General features: G+C 41.9%; 1 protein-coding gene across 2 annotated transcripts in view; it reads left to right on the top strand.

The window, feature by feature from the left end:
- COG7 (component of oligomeric golgi complex 7) overlaps window positions 1-22,663 on the top strand; it is a 78,331-nt gene that overhangs the window by 33,796 nt on the left and 21,872 nt on the right. For both annotated transcript variants that reach the window (XM_038540033.1, XM_038540032.1), the window contains exons 7-11: window positions 50-248; window positions 6,065-6,192; window positions 7,606-7,760; window positions 14,126-14,242; window positions 19,137-19,202. In XM_038540033.1, coding sequence (XP_038395961.1) covers window positions 50-248; window positions 6,065-6,192; window positions 7,606-7,760; window positions 14,126-14,242; window positions 19,137-19,202 — 665 coding nt within the window. The remainder of the gene's footprint in view (window positions 1-49; window positions 249-6,064; window positions 6,193-7,605; window positions 7,761-14,125; window positions 14,243-19,136; window positions 19,203-22,663) is intronic.

Raw genomic sequence — 22,663 nt, forward strand, 5'->3', positions numbered from 1 at the left:
TGCTCCTGCTTGGTCCTGTGTGCTAATGCGTTACTCTCTCCCACTGCAGGTTTTCAAGAACCCCCACGAGGTGGTGACTGTGCTGCTGATTCAGACTCTGGGGGCCTTGCTGCCCACTCTACCTGACTGCCTCAGCTCCGGCGTGGAGAGGGCAGGGCCTGAGCTGGAGCTCCTCAAGCTGCTAGAGTTCTATGACGCCACCGCCCACTTTGCCAAGGGGTTGGAAATGGCACAGCTCCCCCACCCACGTAAACATTCCTTCTGGCTTGTCTTTACTTGCTCTTTTTGAAGCTTCTGGGGCCTGGGTTTGCTGTCTTTTCAGATGACTGATTTTATAGAATTGGAAGGGATCTTTGTCTTCCTTCTTAGCAAATATAGAAGCCTTTTCCATGAAAGCGTTGCCATTATGGAAATGGTTGTTACCTATTGTATTAACCAGTCCCAGTGCTACTAGGGGCTCTGCATGCTCTGGGGAAGTGACGGGCACTTTGGCAGGGGCTTAGAATATGAAAGAGGTAGCTGGGCACCAGTGGCCTTGAATTGGCAGCAGGTTACATTGGGAGGGTAGAGTCCTCTTCCCTTTGAGGCATCATAAAACCTCAGACCACTCAACCTAAAAAGTAAGTTGAAGAGAACAAAGAGGTTAGAGGAACTTTTTGTTGGGACTTCAGCAAGTTTTTAAGGGCAGGGAAGGGTTGTGTTGGGACTAAGGGTGGTTATGGGGGAAATGGACCTTCCCTAGCTGCATCTGGGAGCACAGCACTCCTAATTCCCATTTAGGAACACAGCAGTGGTATGTTACCTGTATCCCTGGTTAAGTTAAAACCATCATAGACTTTTAAGTAGCACAGATCTCGTGACACATGCTGCTGTCAAATCAGGAAATCACTTCAGGAAGCTTTGTTCTGCCATTTGGCTGCTATGTGTCACTAACTTGGTTTATTTAATAGTTATTCTCTTTAATTACATTTGTGTATAATTACTTTGTACATTCCAGGGAGTGTTTATTGTTCGAGTTCCAGATGATTCATAGGTGTTTTGGCTCACTCGCTCGGCAGGTCTCAGTTGTGGGAGAGGCAAGGGGGATGTGGATAGCTTCCAGAGGACCAAGATGCCATGTCCAAGTGGCTAGAGTGTAGGACAAGCTACCTACTAGAGCAGAGTAGAATGAAGGTAGGGCAAAGGACAGGCTGCCTTCCTCCCACTGTTGATGGATATTCTTGAAGAAGAGAGAGCCACCTTCCAAAGAATCAGACATAGAAGTGCTTTGTTAGCCAGCCACAGAAACTTAGATTTTTAATGATTCCTATTGAGGTTTTCCAAAAGTATCTTTTTTAATGTAAAAAGATACTTCAAAAACACACAAAAATAAAAATAGGTACAAGAAAATAAAAATGATTCACCACCTTCGCACTCAGAAACACTGGCAGCCTTGTTATATTTTCTCCCAGTAATTCCAAGTTTCTTTTTTTTTTATTTTTTTATTTTTATTTATTTATGATAGTCACACAGAGACAGAGAGAGAGAGAGAGAGAGAGAGAGGCAGAGACACAGGCAGAGGGAGAAGCAGGCTCCACGCACCGGGAGCCCGACGTGGGATTCGATCCCGGGTCTCCAGGATCGCGCCCTGGGCCAAAGGCAGGCACTAAACCGCTGTGCCACCCAGGGATCCCTCTCCCAGTAATTCCAATATAAATACACATTTTCCACAAATATATATATAAATATATACACATACATGTCTTTAAAACTGGTATATATAATCTTAAATTATCTTTTTTTGCTCAATATAATTAGTATTTAAAAAATGTCATTAAATGTTTTCCCAAGACATGGTTTTTAATAATCACTTGATAACTATGGCTTACTTTAATTTTTTTATCCACCACTATAAATAGAAGTATTATGAACAATCTAACATTAATTTTGAGCCCCCAAATTTTGCTTATTACTTATGATAAGTTTAAAAATTACAGTTGTTAAAAAATGAACATTTTAAAGATGTTTATCATATTTTGCTCTTTAGAAAGTTTCTCCCTATTTTCCTGTCTGTCAGGAGTGAGTGAGGGCACCCATCCCTCATGCCTAGATGCTCTAGATGCTCCTGTTTTTTCCCTATAATTGCCTGGTTCTTAGACAATTAATGATATTTCATTTTGATTTTTCATTTCGTTGATTACTATCAAGTTTTAGTTTACATTATAAATTTTTTTTTCTCTTCCAAATTGCTTATTCTTTTGCCTGTTTTTCTTTTAGAGGGTTTAATCTGTTTCTGGTCAATTTATAAGAGCATTTTATTTAAAATGATATATATATATATATCATTAAATACATAACAGAAGGCAACAAAGTACATGTTATAAAAATTCATGATAAAAAAAAATTCATGATAATCGAAATCTATAACACAAACTGAAAATCTCCTATAATCCCAGCTTGCCAAAAATAACCACAGTTAAAAATTTGGTATATCTTCCAGAAATAAACTTATGTAATAAGGATTTTATTCCCATTGTTTATCAAGTATGTTGGCAGGTATATTTTCTAACTTTATATTTTGCCTTTAACATTTTTTCTATTTTAGTAACGCATGTAATAATTAGAAATATATAAAAGATTATGCAATAGGAAAACTAAATTTTTAAGATAATTTAAGTTGGTTTTATAATTAATAAACAATGGGTATCCATTATAGAAAAACTAAAAAAACACAAAGAAGGAAGAACATTCTCCATCTGGCATCTAGAAATAGTATTTTGTGTTTTATGTGTATGCAGATTCTGTATGAATGAGAGTATCTCTGTATCCTTAAATATTTTTTAAAAAGATTTTATTTATTGATTAGAGTGTGTGCACGTGCAAGAGTAAGCATGAGCAGGGGAAGGGGCAGAGGGAGAAGCAGATTCCCCAATGAGCCTGATGATGATTCGGGGCTCCGTCCTAGAATCATGACCTGAGCTGAAGGCAGATGCCTAACTGACTGAGCCACACAGGCGCCCCTCCTTTAAATGTGTTTTTAATAGAGTATATTGTTATTTTTATCAACCCCCCCAATTTAATATTGCCTCAATAATGTCACCTAATACACAAATTTTTCCACAGAAGTCTTTTTTTTTTTTTTGTTCCACAGAAGTCTTTATAGCTACTTCCCCACCTCTGCCTCCATTAAGATCAGTTAGTTGGTGCACATTGTATCTGGTTGTCTTATCTCTTTAATTTCTTATTCTGAAACAGTCATCTCTTTTTTGTCTTTCATGACACTGACCTCTTTGAAGAATACAGGGTAATTTTCTAGTAGAATGTCCCATATTCTGGAACTGTCTGTGATTGTTCCCTCAAGATTAAATTTAGATTAAATATTTCGGCAAGAATGCTACATATTTCCTTTGGCATCACATCAGGGACACATAATGTCCAATCATTGGTGATGGTTGGATTAATCACTTGGTAGATGTATCCACTAGATCTCTCCATTACAAAGGTACCTCTTCCTCTTTGTAATTAATAAATAATCCATGGGGTGATGCTTTGAGCCCATAGGAATAACTAATCCTCAGAAAACATTTACCCAGTGACTTCAGCATCCATCAGTAATCCTTACCTGAATAAACTTTTACACTGCTGATTATAAAATGATTTCCTAATTCTCTCTACATCTATTTGCAGGCCTTTTATATTATAAAGAAGATAGTTCCCTTTCTGTCCTCACTTTTTAAAAGTTTTTTATATATAAGTAATTTCTACACCCCATGTGCTGCTCAAACTCAAAACCTTGAGATCAAGAGATCAAGAGTCCTCTGACTGAGCCAGCCAGTTGTCCCCTTTGCTCACTGTAATATCACTGTAAATCCATGGATTCTCTTTTATTCATTGTGTTAAAATTTATTATTGCCATTATTCATTTTGATGCTCGAATTATTTCAAATTTGGTCAGTGGTTGCCCCTTCAGGCTGCCTCTTTGATTTTTTTGTTGTGTCCCCACCAGTCTTTGAGTGCTTTCTTGCTGTTGGGCACAAACTGTTCCAGGAACACATACCTTCCCTGCCTCAGACCTGCATTTTCCCAAGGAGCCTGGTTTCTTCTAATGGAAAATAGTATTTAGAACAAGGTCTGGACACCAAGAGTACCCATTGTTGCTAGGTTTCTAGGCTCTTTTGCTGGATAGAGCTAGGAAACACTTATTTCCAGTTTCTGCTGATTGTTCCAAATCAGATCCACTACCACAAATTTTTACTTTCTGACTTACCAGTTACATCCTCCCTTTTAAAAAAAATTTTATTTAAAGATTTTATTTATTCATAGAGACAGAGAGAGGCAGAGACACAGGCAGAGGGAGAAGCAGGCTCCATACAGGAAGCCTGACGTGGGACTTGATCCCAGGTCTCCAGGATCACACCCTAGGCTGCAGGCGGCGCTAAACCGCTGTGCCACCGGGGCTGCCCCAGTTACATCCCTTCTTGTACAGTGAGAACTCTGATTCCTAACCGAGTGTGTGTGTGTATGTGTTTTATATATGTACACGTCCAATTATTTTTCATGACTGCTTCATGGGTAGGTCACATTTAATTTATTCCTTCAACTGCAAATGGAGTAGTCCTGGAATGTCACATGCTGAGATTGCTATGCTGAGCAAAACCAGACTGCTGTCATACAACATCTATTCTGGTGGGAGATAACCAGATGATCATAGTAATGGGTGTATAATTACAAAATGAGGTGAGTACTTTGAAGAAAAGCAGAGTGGTTCTAGAGGAATATATGAACAAACAAAGCTGACTGAGCCTGGTGACTTGAGGTAGATGAGTCCTGAAAGAAAAAATGGGAGGTGACCAGATGCAGGAGGATAAGGGAGAACAGGGTCCTTCCAGACAGAAGCACCATCTTGTGACCAGAAGGGAGCCTGATGCTTCTGAGGAACCAAGAGAAGGCTGGAGACCAGGGCCATTATGAGGGAGGAAAGGCTGGCGCAGTAGTCAATAAAAAGAGAAGGCTTTTATTGAGTATTACCACACGCTAAACACAGATTTTATGTAGTTTCCACCAAGGCCTTATAAGAATGACGCCATTACTAACCTCAATTTATAGCTGAGGAAACAGGCATCGAAAGTTCTATCATCATACATGGCCACATAGGTTAGAGACAGGGGAGCTTGGATGGAAACGCCTTCACTCTTTGCTGCCTCCCTCTTCCACCTTCTGAGGTCAGTGCGTGTGGGTCCTTGCAGGCTAGAGAAAAGATTTTGGATTCCAGCTGACCCACTCAAAGACCGATTAGGAATATGTCAGAAAGATTACAGGAGGCAGCCTGAAGGGGTAACCACTGACCAAATTTGAAATAATTTGGGCATCCAAGTGAATAATGACAATATTGGATCATAACACAATGAATACAAAAGGAATCCACGATTTCACAGGAATATTAAAGAGAGCAAGAAAGGAAGATCTCTTTACAAGAGAAAGCCTGCAGATAGATGTAGAAGGAATGAGATAAGTAGAAAACCACCATTTAATAATGAGCAGTGTAAAAGTTTATTCAGGCAAGGATTATCAATGGTTGCTGATGTCACTTGGGTAAACATTCAAGTTAAAAACTGAATTGCTATGTCCTGGAATATGCCCATTTCAATATTTGATACAATCATGCTTTTTTTTTTTTAATGTAGTTGAATATAGGAATCTTTGGAAGCCTTATATATGGGGTATCCTGTCCATAAAGTCCTGGAAAAGTGTTTTTCCTACAGAGCCTTTTCTTTGTAACACTTCTGGAACTTGGCCTTGGTTAGAGTTATCATTTGAAGGGATTCCTAACAATAGTGGGTTATGGGAAGAAGCGAGTTGGTGTCTTTACTTGTGGTCTAGACAAATTTTACACAGAACCCAAATTCATCAAAATATTTACTGAAGTGATTGCTACAGCTTCTATGAAAACAAAAGCAGATTAACAAAATATAGTCACCCCTGAGATGAAACCAGCAAAGTTCCAGTACATTACCTTTCACCTGTTGTTTGCCAGCAATTTCAGACTCTTTGTTCATTATTGATTTTAATTTTTGATTCCCTCAAGATGAGTACAACCTGGTGAAAGTCACAGAACTGGTGGAGGCTGTGTATGGTCCATACAAACCCTACCAGCTGAAGTATGGTGACCTGGAAGAGAAGAACGTCCTCATCCAAATCAGCGCGGTGCCTTTGGTAATGTCACAGCACTGCCGGTGGCCAGTGAGGGATCATCTGGTTTGCCAGCCATGGGGTTGGGGGTGGGATGCACTGGAGAAGGTGGAGAGTAGCATCAAACATGCAAAGAGTGGGAACAGGTATGCAAAAAACAGGCTCTAAGTACCTTGTGGACTCTTGTAGTCCAAGTGTAAAATGAGACCTCAGATGCGCTGCCAGTTTTCTATTTAAAATCTCAAAAGTCCAGCAGAATGAGAGACTTAAATCTTTTTTCTTTTTTTTAAGATTTTATTTATTCATGCATGAGAAACACAGAGAGAGACAGAGACATAGGCAGAGGGAGAAGCAGGCTCCATGCAGGGAGCCCAATGCGGGACTCAATTCCAGGACCCAGGATCACAACCTGAGCCAAAGGCGCTTAACCACTGAGCAACCCAGGTGCCCCGAGAGACTTAAATCCTTTGGGTATAGGGGATCCCTGGGTAGCTCAGCGGTTTAGCGCCTGCCTTTGGCCCAGGGCGTGATCCTGGAGTCCCGGGATCGAGTCCCGCGTCGGGCTCTTGGCATGGAGCCTGCTTCTCCCTCTGCCTGTGTTTCTGCCTCTCTCTATCTCTCTCTCTCATGAATAAATAAATCTTAAAAAAAAAAAATCTTTTGGGTATAAGTTGATCATCTCCCTGATTTAATGAATTCTTTTTTTTTTTTTGTAATTGAATTTTTTTTTTATTGGTGTTCAATTTACCAACATACAGAATAACCCCCAGTGCCCGTCACCCAATCACTCCCACCCCCCGCCCTCCTCCCCTTCTACCCCTGATGTAATGAATTCTTATTATGGTAGTCTTTTGTCTAAGGAACATATGCAAATGGACACGGCCCCTGAGCATTCATGGACGGTGGTCCCGGGGCAGGTTTACTTGCACAGGCCTCCAAGGAGAAGGGAAGGCATTCCCATTGCCAACATAAGGTTATCTAGCATGAAGTGATTTAAGAGCAGATCTCACACTAGTTAAGTTCTGCTGCCTCCTGCCATTTTTCTGTTTTCTAGGGACATGCCTAGAAAGTCCATTCCACTTCAGTTAACGTTCTTGCCCCTGGAAGAAGCATTTTCCTTTCCCTACATTCTTTGGGAGCATTTGATACGGAGAATTTGAATTCTAGCTTTAGGCCCAGAGGAGAAGTCCTATCTTAATCACAGAAAGAGATGAAAAGTGTAAAGCTTTTCTGCCAGGAGCCAGTGTGTGTGATCTCACCGGCCATGTAGATGTCCTCCCTTGGTTTGGACTCTCGAAGGGCTCTTGCAGCTTGGGACTGTATTTCTGCCACCTGACCATGGGTGAAGAGGTTTGGAGGTCTCCCCCATCTTCATGTTGTCTATTCCTTTGTTCTGGAGTCTGAGGTGGCTTTTGTTTGTCTGTATTTGCTGAGCAGGAGCACGGGGAAGTCATTGACTGCGTGCAGGAGCTGAGCCACTCTGTGAACAAGCTGTTTGGTCTGGCTTCTGCAGCCGTTGACAGATGCATCAGATTCACCAATGGCCTGGGGACCTGTGGCTTGCTGGCAGCATTGAAATCCCTCTTTGCCAAGTAAGACTGGGGTGTGGGGCAGAAGTTGCTGACCACCCTGGTTCAAAATGCTTGTGTTCTGTGTTCCTACTGTGAGCCCTGGAGAAGCATGCATATCTGAGCCTGAGGGGGCAGTCTTAAGGATGTTCATTGCAGCACTGTTAGTAACAGTGGAATCTTTGAAGCAGCCTGAATGCCCATGAATTTGGCAGCACCAGATAAGATAGAGTATACTCGTTGAAGGGGACCCTTTTGGCATATACAGCATTAATTAGATCTGCACATATTAACATTGATAGATGTCAGAAACATAGTGTGGATTGAAGAAAAGCAAGTTGTAGATTACTATATAGAGTCTAGTACAGTATATAAAAAGAATATGCAAAAAATAGAGTGTATTTTCCATAGCAGGGTTCAGGAAACTTTCTCTGCAGAGGGCCAGAGGGTAAGCATTTTAGGTTTTGTGGGTCTTATGGTCAATAGAGACTTTGTAGACAACACATAAATGGGCGTGGCTGCATTCCAGGAAAACTTTATTTACAAAAAAAGCCAAAGTACCAATCCCTGTTCTGGATCTTTATTTTATTTTATTATTATTTTTTTATTTATTCATGAGAGACAGAAAAAGAGACACACACAGAGCGAGAGAGAGAGAGAGAGAGAGAGAGAGGCAGAGACACAGGCAGAGGAAGAAGCAGGCTCCATGCAGGGAACCCGATGTGGGGCTCCATACTGGGTCTCCAGGATCATGCCCTGGGCTGAAGGCAGGCGCTAAACTGCTGAGCCACCTGGATTGCCCTGGATCTTTATTTTAATGCTTTAACATGCATCATTTATTCCTGTAGAGTTGAGGTCGACAAACTCTGCTCATGAGCCAAATCTAACCTGCCCTCTTCTTGTAAATAAAGTTCTATTGGAACATAGCCATGCCCATTCCCTTCCCTATAGTCTGTGAAGGTAGAATTCAGTAGTTAAGATGGATCTTCGGATCCACAAAGCCTAAAATATCTGGACCTTAACAGAAAAAAATTTGCTGAGCCCTGTTATGTGGAAGGTTAGGCTACAAACTCTAAACATCGGTTATCTTTGGGGAGGTGGGGAAGAACTAGGATGGTGTTCTCAGGGGATTTAGCTTTGTATTTTCTGACTTTTCAAAAAGGGGCATACATTCATGCATTTCTTCTGTAAAAAAAAACAAAATGAGAAAAATATGAACCTGCTAATTAAGTGAAGGAAGTCAGTCATAAAAGACCACATGTTACATGATTCCATCTACATGAAGTGTTCAAAACAGGCAAATCGGTAGGAACAGAAACTAGATTGACAGTTGTCTGGGGCTGAGGAGAGATGGGCATTTGGAGGAGACAGGGGATAACTACCAAAAGGTACAGGACTTCCTTTTTAGGTGATGAAAATGTTTTAAAGTTGATTGTGGTGATGGTCACACAGCTCTGTGACTACACTAAAACCCACTGAACTGTACTTTTTAAAATTTTATTTTATTTATTTGAGAGAGAGAGACACAGAGAGAGAGAGAGCGCCCAAGCATAAGCAGACGGAAGAAGAGGGAGAAGCAGACTCCTTGCTGAGCAGAGTGCAACTCAGATGGAGCCTGACCCCAGAACCCTGGGATCATGACCTGAGGCCGAAGACAGAAATTTATTTTTTAATGTTCGTCTTTTTTTTTTTTAAGATTTTTTAATTTATTCATTCATGAGAGAGAGACACACACAGAAAGAGAGAGAGAGAGAGAGAGAGGCAGAGACACAAGGCAGAGGGAGAAGCAGGCTCCATGCCGGGAGCCTGATGTGGGACTCGATCCCAGGTCCCCAGGATCACGCCCTGGGCTGAAGGCGGTGCTAAACCGCTGAGCCACCTGGTGTGCCCTGAAGACAGAAATTTAACCCACTGAACCACCCTTGAGCCCCTGAATTGTACTTTTTTTTTTTTTAAGACTTTATTTGTTTGAGAGAGCAAGAGATCATAAGCAGGGTAAGGGCAGAGGAAGAAGGAAGCTCCCCACTAAGCAGGGAGCCTGATGTGGGGCTTGATCCCAGGACTCTGGGATCATGACCTGAGCCGAAGGCAGATGTTTAACCAACTGAGCCACCCAGGTGCCCCTGAATTGTACTGTTTATATGGGAGAATTGTGTGGTATATGAATTACATCACAATAGAGCTGTTTAAAGAAAGAAAGGAGAGGATCCCTGGGTGGCTCAGCGGTTTAGCACCTGCCTTTGGTCTGGGGCGTGATCCTGGAGTCCTGGGATCGAGTCCCACGTCAGGCTCCCTGCATGGAGCCTGCTTCTCCCTCTGCCTGTGTCTCTGCCTCTCTCTCTGTCTCTAATAAATAAATAAAATCTTAAAAAAAAAGATTTTATATATTCATTCATGAGAGACACAGAGATAGAGACACACAGGGAGAAGCAGGCTCCATGCAGGGAGCCTAACGTGGGACTCAATCCCGGGACTTCAGGATCACGCCCTGGGCTGAAGGCAGCACTAAACTGCTAAGCTACCGGGGCTCCTGAATGAATAAAATCTTTAAAAAAAAAAGAAAAAAAAGAAAGAAAGGAGAGAATAGGAAGTTTCATTTAGTTAGGAAAAAGAAAAAGTGAGCAAGCAGCCTAAATCTGGATTTTCTGACCTGTGCAGTTGAGGTGCCAGGGCCCTCAGGAGATTAGAGCTCCAGTCTCTAGCTTTTTTTTTTTTTTTTTTTTTTTAAATTTTTATTTATTTATGATAGTCACACACACACACACAGAGAGAGAGGCAGAGACACAGGCAGAGGGAGAAGCAGGCTCCATGCACCGGGAGCCCCACGTGGGATTCGATCCCAGGTCTCCAGGATCGCGCCCTGGGCCAAAGGCAGGCGCTAAACCGCTGCGCCACCCAGGGATCCCTCCAGTCTCTAGCTTGTAGACAGACACATTCTTGGGCTCACCAAAGACCTTCCCTTGGTAGCTTGTTCTAGATTGGCATGGCCCTCAGGCTCAAGAATTTTTTATTTATTTATTTATTTATTTATTTATTTATTTATTTATTTATTTATTTATTTATTTTAGAGAGAGAGTGTGTGTGCAAGCTCAGGGTAGTTCTAGGGGCAGAGAGAGAGAGAATCTTAAGTAGGCTCCACACCTAGTGTAGTGCCTGATGTGGGCAGGATCTCATGACCTGAGCCAAAATCAAGAGTAAAACACTTAACTGACTGAGCCACCCAGGTGCCCCACAAGAATTTTTTTTTTTTAACTGAAGAGAAAGCTCTTTTGCTGTAGTAAGTTTAGGGAGCTCCTCTTGTCATTCCAGAAATACTGAGCACGCCCCTATGAGCTCTGAGGCCTCTGAGCCAGAGCTCATGGTCACTGCAATGGACAGCAGCAGCTTAGGAGGGCAGCTCCCAGTGTAGACATTAGGGCTGCCAAGGACATAAGCACTGGTCTCAGACAGAGATGTAACCAGACAAGCCCAGGTGCATTCATGTAGGAAGAGGAGCATGAGCAACAAGTCTCATCATACAGAATTGGCCACTTTGTTTTTCCGCCACCAACCAGGATTTTGTGGATGGAAAGAGTTTTTTCTTATTGAGATCTAAAAAATTTATAATGAAATAACAAAAACCATGCATTAGAGTAATTTTTAAAAAATACATAAAGGTATAAAAAGTAAAAGTCTTCCTTCCTTCCTGCCCACTCTTAGTCTTTCTGCTCAGACATATCCACTTTTGTACATTTTGCGTTTAGTTTTTCAAAGGAAGACTTTCAGCTCTTCTCCCTGTATTTTAAAAAATGTTTTATTTAAATTCAATTTGCACCCCGCCCCATACTTTAAAGAAGATTTTTGTTTATCAGCCTTAGCCATTGTATCTTGAGGAACTAGTGTATGTAAGGCTGTCCCTCTCATCCCTGCCCCTCTCAGCTCTTGTGATATTTTTACTTTTAGTTATCCTGTTGATTATTTTGATTACTTCCTTTTTTAAAAAAATATTTTATGTATTTATTCATGAGAGACACAGAGAGAGAGAAGCAGAGACACGGGCAGAGGGAGAAGTAGGCTCCACTCAAGGAGCCCAATGAGGGACTTGATCCAGGGACCCCAGGATCACGCCCTGGGCCAAAGGCAGGCGCTAAACTGCTGAGCCACCCAAGCGTCCCTGATTACTTCATTTTAGAAAATAACACAGATCTATATTAAAAATTGAAACTGTGCAGAGGGGATGTGGTGAAACTAGGTCACCTAGAGAAGGGAAGATTTTGAAGCTACCCCAGCAGCTGTTGTCTCTAAAATTAGGGCAATCAGTGTGAAGTTAACTGGAGCAAGGTTGAGATGGGACCCTGTTCCGTCATGGGGAGGGCATTAAGGACAGCAGGATGGAGCATGTAGGGGAGGCAGAAGGGGACTGGCCTAACTTGAACGAGGGTGAGGCTATAGGATATGACAGCCAAGAGGGGTTTTAAGATCAGGGGCTCTCCACCTATGCCTAGAGTGTGGGCTCTGAGGTTGGAGCCACCCAAGCCTCAGTCCTGGCTCTGGTGCTTACTGCTTGGGACCTGTAGGAGGCCCGGTGTCTTTCCTCTATGAAGTGATGAGGCTCTCCCCATGGTGATCATTGTTATTAAGTGAAAGCTTATGATTAAAGCCCCCATCACAGTGACTCTTAGGTGGTAGAGATACCCAGAAACATTTATCCTGAGAGAGAATTGGATGGTTTGGGGACAAATGTGATGAGAATGTGATGGGATACACACTGTGGCTGAACAGATGCCCCTGCCTCCCATGCTCTGCTGCCCACTCAGTGTCCCGGGAACGCTATTGCGAGCTGCTGTAGAGGAGGTGCATCATTTGATGGCGTACTCTTCTAAGACACTTTTGTCACAGTTGCAGGGTGGTGGCAGAGTTGTTTAATGTGACGGTGAAGCACAATTATGTTCCTCAACATCCCCCCCCATCAGTGGGTCCTTGAGGCCCCTCCCCCCGCCAAGGATTGATTTCCCTAAGAAAGCTCTCACCTCTCACCTCTCTTGGGAAGGTGCCATTAGTAGAATGTTGGTTTCGTAGCTCTCCGCTATCAAGGATTCTTGTGATGCACACAGATGTCCTAGGTTTTCAGGGAACCTTGTGATTTCCAGAGAACAAGACCCTGGCTCACCCATGTTCACAACATGGTGAACACCCTCACAACACCCTCCCAAGGACATGCATGTATTCATTCATGTTCCCACAACTGTATGTCCTTGGAAACAACACTGCCCCACATCAGCTTTTATTTTATACTTTTCAGAGAACTTTTATGTATATTATTTCATTTATTTTTTAATATATCTTTAAAAATCTTTATTTGAGAGACCAAGAGAGCAAGTGCTTGAGGAGGATAGGGACAAGGAAACTCCGCACTGAGTGTGGAGCCCAGCATGGGGCTTGATCCCACGACTTTGATATCACAACCTGAGCCAAAGCCAACGGTTGGATGCTTCACCCAGGAACCACCCAGATGGAGCAACGGATGGAGCCACCCAGGAACCCCTATTTCATTTATTTCATTGTCACGTGACTCTTTGAGGCAACATAGAAGACCACATTAATTAAGTCCATTTTAAAGATGAGGAAACAGGCCTGAAGACACTCAGACGCTTTCTCAAGGCCCCTGTGCAAGTCTTACATTCACCTAGGAACTGTTTCCAGGTGTCTCTTTTGTGCCCAACTCTGTGCTAATTGCTGGGGACACTGTTAACAGCTAGAAGAGGATAGTCCTGTTCTCCCGGGGCTTCCACACATACATTAAACACATACATGAGGGAAGCTGCTGATTTATACTTGTGCTGGGTGCTGAGAAGGAACTGGGGGATCAAACAGCAGTCTGAGGGGGAGGGACTTCAGCTCTGAATCCAGTTTCACATCCTGTGCCATTCTCATCACTTGCCTGCCATGAAATTTGGCTTTTTAATCTAAATTGAGGGGAACAAGAATCCTGCAAAAGTACCCTGGGCATTAGCGAGCTGCGTTACTGTGTCCTAGGTGACAGTCAGGTATCATAGTGGGGCCATGATGGGTCAGGATGGTTCTTTGGGCCAGGGAGTAATTGACCAGCTCCACTTCTCACCTGGTGGGTTACCAGTCTTCATTCTAGTGGCTCTCTTCTTTCTTATCTTGAGCATCTCTCTTAAAACTGCCCTTGCAGGTGAGAAAGATAGCCCTGCCATATAGAGAAGACTCTTCTGTGGTCAGAGTTTACAAATCGTCAGACTCCTTAGTGGGAGCCTCTAAAGATGCTCTTGAGGTCCTTAGCCCTTTGTCCAGAGCCATGTGATTCTGAGTATCTTTAGAGCTGAGGAGTTTATGATAACATCCCTGTCGGTTTTTGTTGTTGTTCTTGTTGTTTTTGGCCATAGGTATGTGTCTGATTTCACCAGTACTCTCCAGTCAATACGAAAGAAGTGCAAGCTGGATGATATTCCTCCCAACTCGCTTTTTCAAGAAGATTGGACAGCTTTTCAGAACTCCATCAGGTAAAAATGAGGGCTGTAATTTATTTTATTTTATTTTATTTTTTGAGGGCTGTAATTTAAATGTGTGCTACATGTAGTAAGCAGAAATATCATATAATAGGTAAAAATGACATGTGTTTGTAAGGGTTCATTTTTTTCTACCTTTTTTTTTTCTTTTTCTTTTTCTTTTTTTTTAAAGCAAAAACTAAACTTTAAAAACAAGCCAATTAAAAACAACAACAATAGCAACCCAGAAAGACCCCTCTCACTGCTAAAGCATTTTAAAGTCCTTATGAACTCATCTCCTTTGGGGACTTCTGTTTTTTTATATTTGGTTTGAGATTTTTTTTCCCCTTAGCATTTAGTTTTTCAGGTCTAAAATAACTTAGAGTTTATATTTTGGAAAATATATACCTGATTGGATCCTATTTTTATTATTTTTTTAATTTAAAAGGATTTTAAGATATTTTAAGTGATTATAAGCACTCAACATGGGTCTGCAAGGGACAAGCAGACACCCAACTGACTGAGCCACCCAGGCGTCCCTGAAAGCTGTCTTCAATCAGAGCAGATCCAAGACCTCCCAGGGCTTTTTGGATAATCTTCTCATGGGCTCTGATCTGGACTTTTCTTTTTTTTTTTTTTTTTTTTTAAGATTTTATTTATTTATTCATGAGAGACACACAGAAAGAGAGAGAGAGGGGGGGGCAGAGAGAGAGAGAGAGAGGGGCAGAGAGAGAGAGAGAGAGAGAAAGAAAGAGGCAGACCCCTCAGAGGCAGAGGCAGAGGGAGAAGCAGGCTCCATGCAGGGAGCCAGACGAGGACTCGACCCCAGGACTCCAGGATCACGCCCTGGGCCGAAGGCGGCGCCAAACCGCTGAGCCACCCGGGCTGCCCAAAGGACTTTTATTTTTTTCGGATGAAGTTTAATATTCTAGAAGCTAACTGTATCCCCTATCATCTGTGGTGGCTTGGTATACCAGAAAATATTATGTACAAGAAGGTTATTTCTGTTGTACCTGAGGCAAGTGAAAAGTGGAATATTTCATTTTCTCATAAACCTTTCTTATGATGGAATGCTTAGATACCTTGGTGATAGATAGGCACTTTTAGAGAAGTTAAAAATTAACTAGACTTAAGATGTTTTTAATCCTTGGATTTGTCCTGACATTTATAGTTTGGTGTTGAAGGACTCAGTAGCTGCAGTTTGAGGCCTAGCATAAAATTACTTGAAAATTAAAGGATTATTAAATACAGGTATGATGGTCATTCAGGCTTATCTCTGAGAAGCCAAATGGATTAGTCTTCATCTGTCTTTCATGGGATCGGAGAGGTAGTTTTAGTATCAAAACAGTTTTCTTTGCCTTGCAAGTAGCAGACATCTGACAAATACTAAGTAATGAATTTTGGTTTTTAAATTTAAATTTAATTTTTTTAATCTCCTTTATTTCACCCATCTCTCTAGCTCCCCCTGGCAATCACCAGTTTATTCTTTGTAGTTAAGAGTCTATCTCTTTTTTGTTTTGTTTCTTAAATCCACATATGAGTGAAATCATGGTATTTGTCTTTCTCTGACTTGTTTCGCTTAGAATAATACTGTCTAGGTCCACCCATGTGATTGCAAATGGCAAGATCTCATTCTTTTTTTGGCTGAATAATAGTTCATTGTATATACTGCACATACTTTTTATCCATTCATTTATGGATGGACATTGGGTTGCTTCCATATCTTGGCTATTGTAACTAATATTGCAGTAAACATAGGGATGGGAGTATATCTTTTGAATTAGTGTTTCTGTTTTCTTTGGGTAAATACCCAGTAGTGACATTATTGGAGCATATGGTAATTCTATTTTTAATTTTTTGGGGAAGCTTCATGCTGTTTTCTACAGTGGCTGTACGAGTTTAAATTCCCACCAACAGTGCACAAGGGTTTTTTTTTCTCCACATCCTCACCAATACTTATTATTTCTTTTCTTTTCTTTTCTTTTCTTTTCTTTTCTTTTCTTTTCTTTTCTTTTCTTTTCTTTTCTTTTCTTTTTTTTCTTTCTTTCTTTCTTTCTTTCTTTCTTTCTTTCTTTCTTTCTTTCTTTCTTTCTTTCTTTCTGAGAGAGAGTGAGTGCAGGCGTGCATGCACATGCATGCTCTGGAGAGAGGCAAAAGGAGAGGGAGAGAGACTCTTAAACAGGCTCCACCCCTAGCACAGAGCCCTATATGGGGCTTGATCTCATGATCCTAAGATCATGACCTGAGCTAAAATCAAGAGTTGGATGCTTAACCGACCAAATCACCCAGGTGCCCCAGTACTTATTATTTCTTATATTTTTTACTGTAAGCATTCTGACAGGTGTGAGGTGATATCTCATTTTGATTTCCATTTCCCTGAGGATGAGTGGTGTTGAGCATCTTTTTATGTGTTTGTTGACCACTAGTCTGTCTTCTTTGGAAAAATGTCTGCTAAGTCCTCTGCTCATTTTTTTTTTTTTTAAGATTTTATTTATTCATGAGAGACAGAGAGAGGCAGAGCCATAGGCAGAGGGAGAAGCAGACTCCCTGCAAGGAGCCCGATGCAGTACTCGATCCCAGATCCTGGGATCACGACCTGAGCCAAAGGCAGACCCTCAACCACTGAGCCACGCAGGTGCCCCTCTCTGCTCATTTTTTTATTGGATTATTTGGGGTTTATTTTGTGTTGAGTTGTATATATTCTTTATGTATTTTGGATGTTAACCCCTCACTGGATATATCATTTGCAGATATCTTCTCCCAATCCATAGATTGCCTTTTTGTTTTTTTTTGATGGTTTCCTTTGCAAAAAGCAAAAGCTTTTTATTTTGATGGTGTAGTCCCAATAGTTTAATTTCACTTTTGTTCCCTTGGCTGTGGAAACATATTTAGAAAAATGTTTTTATAGCCAATCAAAGAAATAACTGCTTATATTTTCTCCTAGAAGTTTTATGATTTCAGGTCTTGCATTTAAGGTTTAATCCATTTTGAGTTTATTTTTGTGTATGGTGTAAGGAAATGATTTGGTTTCATTGTTTTGTGTGTAGTTGTCCAGTTTTCCCAACACCATTTGTTGAAGAGATGTATTTACTCTGTTTTTTTCCCCATTGTGTATTCTTGCCTCCTTTGTCATAGATTAATTGACCATATATGGGTGGGTTTATTTCTGAGCTCTCTATTCTGTTCTATTGATCTGTGTGTCTGTTTTTGTGCCAGTACCATACGTTTTGATTACTCCAAGATATCTTGAAATCTGGGGTTGTGGTATCTCCAGCTTTTTGTTCATCTTTCTTAGGATTGCTTTGGCTATATTCAAGGTCTCTTGTGGTTCCATACAAATTTTAAGATTATTTGTTCTAGTTCTATGAAAAATGCTGTTGGTATTTTGATAGGGATTGTGTTAAATCTGTAGATTGTTTGGGTAGTGTGGACATTTTAACAATATTGTTTCTTCCAACGATAAGCATGGAATGTCTTCCCATTTGTATCCTCTTCAGTTCCTTTCATCAGTATTTTATAGTTTTCAAAGTACAGGTCTTTCGCCTTTTGGCTAAGTTTATCCCTAGGTGTTTTATTATTTTTGGTGCAGTTGTAAATGGGATTGTTTTCTTAATTTCTCTTTTTGCTTTTTCATTTTTTTTAAATTATTTATTTATTTATTTATGATAGACATACACGCACAGAGAGAGAGAGAGAGAGAGGGGCAGACAGAGACACAGGCAGAGAGAGAAGCAGGCTCCATGCACCGGGAGCCCGATGTGGGATTCGATCCCGGGTCTCCAGGATCGCGCCCTGAGCCAAAGGCAGGCGCCAAACCGCTGCGCCACCCAGGGATCCCTGCTTTTTCATTATTGTAAAAAATGCAACAGATTCATGTACATTGATTTTGTATCCTATGACTTTACTGAATTTTTTGATCAATTCTAATAGTTTTTTGGTGGAGTCTTTAGGGTTTTCTCTATATCGTATTATGTCATCTGCAAATAGTGAAAGTTTTACTTTTTCCTCACCAATTTGGATGCCTTCTTTTTGTTGTCCGATTGCTGTGGCTAGGACTTTAGTACTATGTGGAATAAAAGTGCTGAGAGTGGACATCCTTGTCTTGATCCTTAGGGGAAAAGCTCTCAGCTTTTCCCTATTGAGGATGAAATTAACTGTGGGTTTTTCATGTATGGCCTTTATTATGTTGAGGTATATTCCCTCTAAACCTACTTTGTTGAGAGTTTTTATCATGAATAGTTATTGTACTTTATCAGATACTTTTTCTGTATCTGTTGAGATGATCATATGATTTTTATCCTTTCTTTTGTTGATGTGATGTATCACATTGACTGATTTACAAATACTCAACCACTGTTGCATCCCTGGAATAAATCCCACTTGATCGTGGTGAGTGATTTTTTTTTTAAATGTATTGTTGGCTTCTAAATTTTATTATTTTTTAAAGTTTTTAAAATTTATTTAAGTAATCTCTATATCCCATGTGGGGTTCGAACTCACAACCCCAAGATCAAGAGTCACATGATCTTCTGACTGAGCCAACCAGGTGCTCTGAGTTTTACATTTTAGATATGAAGTATTTCCAACTCATTTCCTTAAGGATGAAGCCCCAAAGCACCTCAGTATTTGGGAAATGTAAGATTATCTGAGACCTGTAGGACAAAACTGTGATTCCCAGCAGAGAGGCCTGCGACTGGAGGATGTTAGAAGGGGGTCGTGTTTACCTTCTCCATGAATTACTAATAAACGAGACACATCAGGTAGACTGTTCAATGGTTAACCGCTTCTCCAGAACCCAGCACCACCAAAAGGAGTGAATAGTTAGAATGTTTATGAATGAGACAATGTTTGTCCTGTAAATGTCAACATTCCAGGTACTTGAACTTGAAGTGCTTTTTGTTTTGTTTAGGATAATAGCCACCTGTGGCGAGCTCTTACGGCAATGTGGGGACTTCGAGCAGCAGCTAGCAAACAGGTAGGCCAGAGTTGTGGGTGAGTCCCTGGGTTCTTGGCTGGGGAAGAACCTGATACAGCACACAACACAGCAATGACAACATACGGTCAAATCTGAAAGTCACATGGCTCAAGAACTGTCTATACCTAGATATAAGGTGTCATTATTGTCATCATTAAACATTTACTAAGCACCTAAAAAGGGCAAGGCTCTGAGCTCCTTGGCAGTAGTCACAGAGTTTTGGTTAGATATGGAAGTTGCAGCCCAAATGAGGAATCAGTACGTGTTGTCTCCAAATTATAAATGGGCTGGGTTCCGACTGCTTGTTTGTAAGTTAATTATTGGGACTCAAAGTAAATTTCTCCATAGAAACAGCATTATGGGTGGTGATGAAAGCCCGTGGGGCAGCCCACGGAATCGAGATTCACTCAGCCAGCCTTCCCGGTTTGGCAGCAGAATTCTGTGGTGCCAGAGCTGGTGTGTGTAGAAGGAAGATTTCAGGGGTCAGCCCTAGGAAAAGTTTCTTTCCCTCCTTTCTCTATTCCCATACCTGCCAGGGCTTTCTGTTGCCCTGAAGTAGTCGGGTTCAGACTGATTTTCCCCTCAAAGGGCTCCAGCCTTCCAAATTTCCTTCCTTCTTCCAGCTAAATCTCTCATTCTCTTGGGACAGCTGATTTCTGTGTTCTCTAGGAGTTGGGGGGAAGAAGTCTATTTCTCATACTTGTCTGAGAGCCTAGCAGCAGCTCTGTCATCTCTTACTCAGATAATCCTGTATTGTCCTAAAATAATCTGCGTGGGAGGGAGTTTCTGCCAGTAGTCCACTGTAAAATGAAAGCTGGTGGTGGGGGGCAGCATGGGATAGGGTGTACACAGCAACATACCCACCTTCTGGGAAGTAGGGATGAGTGGTTGAGGGGTGGGGTCAGTGTTCCGAGTCAGCTGTTTCTCCTTCTCTCTGCTTTTTGTCTTCTTTCATTTCTGATCCGACACACTGTCTTCATTTTCCACAATCACCCACAGCAGTTCTTGTTCTGGGCAATGTCTTTCCGTGGAGTAGAATGGGCAGCTACTGCTGTTTGGAACTCCTGAACAGCCCAGCACAGCAATGAATAGAACCGAAGCACCACAGTCACGTAGTGGAGTGTGTGTTAAATACTATAAATGCAATAAACATTACCCCCTTTGCCCCCGCACACACTCATGCTGACGTGTGTACATGTGCACACACACACACACACACACACACACAGTGAGGGGGGCCTGTGGCAGAGGGCAAGTGAGTGGGTCTAAATTTTCAGAGGACTCCTGGGAAGAGCCAGCCAGACATGTAACATTTATGTATTTAAAAGAAAGGCATGCGGCTTCTTATTTTCTTAATTTCAGTAGTATTTTTTTTTAATTCTTATTTATTTATGATAGTCACACAGAGAGAGAGAGAGAGAGGCAGAGACACAGGCAGAGGGAGAAGCAGGCTCCATGCACCGGGAGTCCAACATGGGACTCGATCCCGGATCCCCAGGATCGCGCCCTGGGCCAAAGGCAGGCGCCAAACTGCTGTGCCACCCAGGGATCCCCTTCAGTAGTAATTATAGTCTGGCCCCAACCCATTGCAAAACTGAAAGCAGTTCACAAATATACAAAATAAAAATGGAAGCTACTCACCCTAAAAATCTTCTCCAGAAGAAACACTATTAACATCTGCCCCCACCCCTAATATTTATTGAGCTCTGACATTAAGGACTTTACAGGAATTGTCAATAATCCTCTTAGTGGCCAAAGAGGTAGGTACTGTTCATCATATTTTTACAGATGACGGGACATTAAAGCATCGAGTCTGGCACAGATGATGGTAAAAGAAATGACCTGTGGAAATAGCTGTGTCTGAGGTCATGTAACCATGAGGCAGTGATTTGAACCTGGCCATCAGCTGAGCCGTCTGGAGTGTGTCACCTCCACACTTGCCCACACTGTCTTTTTCACAAATTAGCTTCCCACCCTGGACCTGGGTTTCTCTGCCTGTGTACAGCAGACATCTTTCCATATCAGGACATACAGGTTTTCCTTAGTCTTTTAATGAAGGTGAATATTGCATTCTAAAACGAAAAGGATCTGATTGGGAGGCTGAACAGGACCGTGGTAGATAAAGGACCATCTGCATTTTGCAGCCCAGAGAAGCTGAAAATCTGACCCAAGCTTTGGCGTGAGTTGAGAACCAATTGGGCGTATCCAGGGGAGCCTCTTTAAGAGGTGACATCATTCATTCTGGAAGCATCGAGCCCGGAAAGGGAAAAGAGCGACAGTCACCATCTGTGTTCCCATCAGGGAGGCCAGGGTGTGGCAGCTGCCTATAAAGCTTATCTTATCTTCCTGTCAATCTCCCCTCCATCTCCCCTCTGGAACCCAGACTTGGCCCAAGGACTGTGCCTTCTTGGCCCCCCCAGGTGGCCAAGATAGTAGCTCAAAACACTCCAGATTACTTCAGCGACAAGAGGAACATTGGCTTTGGGGCTCTTAAGATCACCTCCTTGCAAAAAGGAATCATTTTGTGACTTATGGGCCAAGTGCCCCTGGAGGGCTTTCTGGTGAACTAGGCAAGTCCCAGGTGAGATACAGGGAGTTCGCCTCGGCTGCTCTGTACTTTCACACCACCTATCCCTTATTTTTGACAGAGTGGTGTTTTCACCGGGTAAGATCTTAGTGGCACAGTTTAGTGGGAACATCAGGTTTGGGAGGTCCAGTGTAAGTTTACAAGTGTCCATGGCTCGTAAAGAAGTGAATGATAACTTTCCATGAAGTGAGATGAGTTGAGGCACATGGAAGTATAACGTTAGCCTCTCCCTCTGTGCATTCTTACCTTCTGTCTCCCCACATAGTCATTAGCACTCCCCCGTTAATCTCTGAGCTTCTTGAAGGTGAGGACGGTTTAATTATCTGCCATCCCCAAGACCTATTTATAGCCCATTCCAGTAATGAGAAAATGTTTCTTTGTGAGTGAAGAAATCAAGTGTTCATTTCAGTAAGGTTTAGTTCATAGTACTAGTAAATACACATCCTAGGAAATCTGAGTCTGTGATTAGCTCATCTAATGGTATCTGTCTGGATGAGGAAGAAGCTGGGGAGGAAAGTACTGTTCATTACTTAGGGTTGGAACTGTGTTTATTTTGACTTTTTTTTTTTTAGATTTGGTTCTTATTTTTGAGCACACTATTCTGACATTTTAAACTGTGGTCTTTAATACTTAAGACATTCCTGACATATCTGTCTTCATTGTGGATGGCAGACTGGTGCCAGTTTCCCCTTGCTGAGAGAATAGAGGCACAAGTGGCCATGACCCTGCCAAAGGGGAGCTGATTTCTCAGGGCAGCTCTCAACATCTTGCTTGCCAAACGCAGGGTCACCTGCTATAGGCCAGGCCCTATGCTCAGTGCTAAGAATTCGGAGGGGAAGAACACCCTGTTTGGCCCTCACGAAGAGTGAACAGT

Source organism: Canis lupus, chromosome 6 (genome assembly GCF_011100685.1).
Source record: "Canis lupus familiaris isolate Mischka breed German Shepherd chromosome 6, alternate assembly UU_Cfam_GSD_1.0, whole genome shotgun sequence".
Taxonomy (NCBI): Eukaryota; Metazoa; Chordata; class Mammalia; order Carnivora; family Canidae; genus Canis; species Canis lupus.